At 55.8% G+C, this 5627-nt stretch overlaps 1 protein-coding gene across 1 annotated transcript; it reads left to right on the top strand.

Annotated features, from left to right (window-relative positions):
• Positions 1 to 466: 466 nt before the first annotated feature.
• Positions 467 to 1956, top strand: LOC109681988 (interferon lambda-2-like). Its single transcript, XM_074058629.1, has 6 exons — positions 467 to 476; positions 572 to 753; positions 1096 to 1173; positions 1436 to 1579; positions 1683 to 1769; positions 1858 to 1956. Exons 1-6 carry the CDS (start codon positions 467 to 469, stop codon positions 1954 to 1956), a joined length of 600 nt encoding a protein of 199 aa, XP_073914730.1.
• Positions 1957 to 5627: the final 3671 nt, after the last annotated feature.

Here is a 5627-nt window from a genome sequence, read left to right as displayed (position 1 = left end):
ACTTAGCTCTCCCATGCATGGCTCCGGGTCCCCTCTCTGCGCGCTGTCCTTATGCCAACACCCAAGCATGCATTGAGAAATGAGCATGAGTCACCTTGCTTGGCCTATGAGTCCCAGGGGCTGTCACTTTCCCTTTCTCTTCAACTGCTCACCTGGCTCTGGCCCCGCCCAGCTCTGGGCATCCCCAGTCTGGGGCTCCCCTAGTGGCTGATGTCACCTAGGCTGTGTTTTCACTTTTCCTACATCAACTGTGACTGCCTGTCCAGTCAGGATAAAAGCAGCACCATGGAGCTAGGGCCACCATCCTGTCCAAGACAGCTGAAACCAAGAGCCACAATCACCTCAGAACCACAGCCTGATCTGTAAGGACAGACTGAAGCCAGAGACTCCAAGCAAGACTAAGAACCCAGGTGGAACCACAGGTGCACGCCTGGGTCCCCATCCATCAACAACTCTAGAAACCACCATGAAGCCAGGTGAGTCCCTCAATATGGGCCCATCAGGGCTCTCCCCCACAGTTCCCCGTTCAGCTCCAGTGACCTCACCCTCACTTGCTGTCCTCCTGTGGCAGACACGACTGGGGGCTGCATTCTCATCCTGACGCTGATGGCCACGGTGCTCACCAGGACTTGGGCAGGTCCTGTCCCCAGGCTCCCCAGGATCCTTCCGCATGCACAGGACTGCCACCTGTCCCAGTTCAAGTCTCTGGCCCCACAAGAACTGCAGGCCTTTAAGAGAGCCAAGGATGCCTTGGTGAGTCTCCTCTGCCATCCTACCTGTGGGCTAGCCTCCAGCCTTCCCTGGGTGGGTCACCATGCCAGCTCAGCTGCAGGTGTCTTAGCTGCAGTGGGCTAAGCTCCACCCTGTCTGCGTGGCCTAGCTACTGATTGACTGGGGTGGGCTGTCTAGTGTCTCCTGCAGTGTGGTGGCTCTGCCTCCTTCTTCCTGCTAGCCATTCCCCAGTCCCACACATTGGTCTATCGTTCCTGCCTCCTGCCTGGGGTAACTGTGCTCTCCTGTGTGGACTGACATTGCCCTTCATTATTGGCTAACCTCATCCCTCTGCCATGAGCTAAACTGTGCCTTGCATTCTAGGAAGTGATGCTACTTAAGAAGGATGTCAGGTGCCTCTCCCGCCTCTTCCCCAGGGCCTGGGAGCTGCAGCAGCTGCAGGTGAGGTGACAGGCCAACTCTAGCTGCCCTCAGCCAGTCCCAAAATCAGCCTGCTCTCCAGCCCCTCGACCTTCTCCTTCTCCTCCCTGCCCACTCTCTCACCACCTGGGCCCAAAACCTATTCCTAACTAACCACATTGACATGGTCAACTCGACTGTCCCTGGCACTGTTACCTTCACGTGTCCCTCTCCATCGTCCTCATCTGTCAACCCCCATGTGTTCTTTCACCTGGAATCCTCAACTGTCTGTCTCCATGCTCAGGTGTGGGAGCGCCCGATGGCCTTGCAGGCTGAGCTGACTCTGACAATGAACGTCCTGGGGAATGTGACTGACCTGGCACCGGGGGACATCCTGGACCAGCCGCTTCACACACTGCATCACATCCACTCCCAGCTCCAGAGCTGTGTGAGTTCCGGAATCCCCAGCCATACAAAGGGTTGGCTCTGATCACTTGTGTGTCCCCTGTGTCCCAGGCCTGGCCTCTCACCACACCCTGCTCTGCCCACAGGCCCTGGCTCAGCCCACAGCAGGCCCCAGGCCCCACAGCCGCCGCCTGTCCCACTGGCTGCACCGCCTCCAGGAGGCCGTGGAGAAGGTGAGTGTCCAGTGGTGGGAGAGGACAGATGTGTCCAAACTCAGAGCCCAAAGCACAGGGAGCCCTGAGACACCCCTCTTCTCCACAGGAGTCCCCTGGCTGCCTCCAGGCCTCTGTCACCTTCAATCTCTTCCGCCTCCTCACCCGGGACCTGAAGTGTGTCAGCAGAGGAGACCTGTGTGTGTGACCCTCACACCCAGTGTCACATGTCCTGGAATCCTAGATTTCATTTATGCCTCATCCCCATCTTATTTATGGCCACCCATCACTATTTATGCATTTATTTATGTGTGTGGATTCTCTAATCACATCAAATATTTTATTTTTCTACTCTTTGTAAACATTGTGCAAATAAATAATGTATAAAAGATTGTGATGTGGCCCGTGTGTGTTGATGTGCACGTGTTTATTTTTCTGCCATAGCAAATGACCACAAATGCTGCCTCTTACAAGGACCCCACTGCCCATCCCCAGGTCTGGAGATGGAGGCTGGGACTGTGAGGCTCCCTGCCTCAGTTCCCAGGAGGAATTGCTTTCCTGGGTGGCTCTGGGAAGACTTTATTGCTGTCCACTTTTGCGTTCAGTAGTCCTCCCTATGGTCCTGTCCTCTCCTAGCACATTCTTTCCTCGTACTTGTTCTGACCCCTTTGCCTCTGGCACCACGCAGAGGAAACTCTAGTCCACCATCTTCACAGTGCAGTGCACGATCTCCTGACCGGGACTCCAGAGTTCAGGAAATAAGGAGGAACTGACACGTGGGTTGATGACTAATTAAAAACATCTGCAAAGCAAAGGAATATCCACTGAGTGCAGGCTTAGATGGGAATAATCTCTGCCAGTTACTCAGCCGTCAGAGGATTAGTGTTCACAATATATAAGGAACTCAAATTCCTAAGAAAGGCAGAAAAAGCGCCCAAATAAAAGTGGGTGATGATCTGAAGAGACACTTCTCAACAGCGGTACAGATTGCAAATAATTGTTTGAAAATATTTCAACTTCTTTCTGTAAAGGAACCCGCCTAAGAGAGGGACAGACTCATGTGCCACTACGGGTGGCAGTGTCCCACGCTGGGCCCTGTCCTGAGGGCGCTACCGGATCTCAAGGTGCAGACTTCTGATAGGCCGCGTCCAGTGTCCTGTTCCTTGGCACTCACCCAGGCTGCAGGTCTGTCCCTGATGGCGACCCAGCGGGCGGCCCCAGCTCCTCTTCAGTCGCTCTCTGCGACGGGAGCGCGCGGGGCGCTTCTCAGCCCGGCTCCCACTAGGACAGCTCAGGGACAGACACGCCGCGCCCCGCCATCCGCGACTGGTCCCTCGTGGGCGGGAACCGGGAGCCGCGATCGGGGCCCGGAGGACGCGGCATCACAGGCGCAGGACCCACAGGAGGGGGACACGCCGAGCTGGCGACCGCGCAACTGCTCAGTCCTCCCCCGCCAGACCCTGCGCGGCCCTCGGTGAGGGGACCCTGCGGTTAGGACTGGGTGGACATGCCTGGGTGGCGCCTCTAACTCGGCGGGCCCCTGCAGTCCTGTGCCTGGCTCCGCCACGTGGCCCGGGCCATCGCGGACGCCCAGGCGGTGCGGAGCGGCCTGCGTTGCCCGATCTCAGCCCCGGTAACGCCGACCCTCGAGCTGCGGGCGGCTGCGTGCAGGGACGTGGCGACCTGCGTGAGTGATGCCCGCGTCCGTTGGCCCTAGCATCCAGCGCTTGGTGGATCCGTCCTGCCGAAAAGAAACCTGATCGACTCCCTGTCACGTCCTCACCGATGCGGGCTGGGGTCCTGATGGCACTGACCCGCGGGGACAGGTGCGGCGCCCGCCTCGGGCTTTCTTGCTGGCCTCGCGTCCACCTCCTGCTGTAGCTGATCCCGCCTGTGCCACCAGGACGTCGTCCCGGATTCCAAGGAGGCGGCCCGATGCGGGAAGAACCGGGAGTGCTCCAGACGTCACTGGGGGGTGCGGGGGGGTGACCACCGGAATAGCGTGCGGGGACGCCAGGGACCACAGCTGGAAGATGGCTGTAGCGGGCATTCTTGGGATAGGAAAACCTGACTCAGCCTCGCCCGGCCTCCTTCCCGGGTTCCAGGAGTCGCCTCGCTGTCGTGAAGCCACTGTCACCTTCCACCTGCTGCGCCTGCTCACGCGGGACCTCAGGCCCGCAGCGCAGTCCGGGCCTGCAGTGACTCCGCCCCGCTCCGCTGGGGTCCACACGTTCTCCACGCCATTGGCTGCTGTCTACAGACCCACGCGCTTCTCCGCCAATTGGAATCTAGGACTCCGTAGCTCTCGGCCGCCATTGGCTGGACTCCGATCCACCTGCCAGGGGCAGGAACTAGTAGCACTCCCCCGCCCTCAGATCCCGTTGCTGGGCAATGGGCGACGTTTCCTGAAGAGCTGCGCAAAGTTCTTCCCGCCCCGTGTTAAGTAGAGATCGAGCCCTGGCCAGTCAGGGGCCAGTCCCTGATTCTGCCAGTCCCACAATCTCCTCAGCCCCCTCATGTCTCAATTCCAACGTGAACGCTTGATGCCTGCTTGGAGATGCATGGATCTCTGACTCTTTTTGTTCTTGTTAGATCAAATTAATTGTAGAAGGATTTATTGTGCCATTCGCATACAGCTGGTCAAATTCCCCATGGGTTACTCTCTTAACCCGCTGCCTCCTCCCCACATCGGTACCTCCCGAATCTCCGCCTTTGGGTCCCATCTCTTAAGGGACTTGGTAGTGAATGGATGTCACTGGGTTGCTGTGATTCCTTGGGCTCTGTTACACACATGGGTTTGTAGTTGTGAAATTCCTTTGTGTATTGGCTTCCCTGTCCCACGGTGCTAATATGCTACAGTCGTTAAGCAGTGTCTCGTTTGCATTGTTTTCTATACAATCATTTTCATGTACCGTTCTTATTTGGCACATTGATTTTATATATTGACGGCTACAGTGACATTTCCATACATGTGCAACACTGTGTGTTGACCAGGTGTCATGCCTCAGGCGTTTCCACGTCTTGGTGTTGGTAGCAGAGTCCTCTATACTATTTTGACATACACGATGAGTTGTGGCCGCCCTAGTCACCGCACTGTGCAGGAGAAGGTGAGAAGTCACCTCTCTATCCACCGCACCGCTGCTGGGTAACCAGCCTTGTCACTCCCTCCTTCTCCTCTAGAGATGAACTCTGTGGCAATAAAGGCTGAGCTGGGACTCCAGTGTCTGAGTTTCCTGTCTGGCCTGGCCATTCAGTGAAAGTGTAACTCTGGAGGATCCACTGCTCCTCGAGCCTCAGTTTCTTTATTTTTTCCATGGCCCCCTGTACTTCCCTTGGAAAGGAGAACTATACATGAAATCCTGTTTATCAGATACAGCTAACTGATGAGAAGGTCTTGTTTTTGCTTTTTGTGACAGAATCTCAATACATAGAGCAGACAACTGAAATGCTCCATTCTCCTGAATCAGCTTCAGAGTGCTGGGACTACAGCTATTTGCTAATCCACCCAATGGTGCTTTGTTTGTTTGGTGTTATGGGGGTTTAACCTCAGGTCCTCATTCTAGCTAGGCAGGGAATCTACCACTTGAGCCACTCCACTAATCCTTGTGTGTGTGTGTGTGTGTGTGTGTGTGTGTGTGTGTGTGTGTGTGTGTGTGTTGGGTATTTTCAAGATAGGGTCTCAAGTAGTATTTGCAGCTAGGCACCGGTGGCTCTTGCCTCTGATCCTAGCTACTCAGGAGGAAGTGATCAGGGGAATATTGGTTTGAAGCCACCCCTGGAAAATGGTCCATGAGAACCTACCTTGAAAGACTCATCACAAAAAAAAAAACAAAAAAACGACTGCTGGTGTTACTTAAGTGGTAGAGAACCTGCCTAGCA

This window comes from Castor canadensis, chromosome 16, assembly GCF_047511655.1.
Source record: "Castor canadensis chromosome 16, mCasCan1.hap1v2, whole genome shotgun sequence".
NCBI lineage: Eukaryota > Metazoa > Chordata > Mammalia > Rodentia > Castoridae > Castor > Castor canadensis.
This window is presented reverse-complemented; position numbering and strand designations above follow the sequence as displayed.

Bases quoted from the DNA above. Each gene is read 5' to 3' on its own strand.
- LOC109681988 (XM_074058629.1), top strand. The intron at 754-1,095 runs GTGAGTCTCCTC...CTTGCATTCTAG, and splicing joins AGAGAGCCAAGGATGCCTTG to GAAGTGATGCTACTTAAGAA. The intron at 1,580-1,682 runs GTGAGTTCCGGA...CTCTGCCCACAG, and splicing joins ACTCCCAGCTCCAGAGCTGT to GCCCTGGCTCAGCCCACAGC.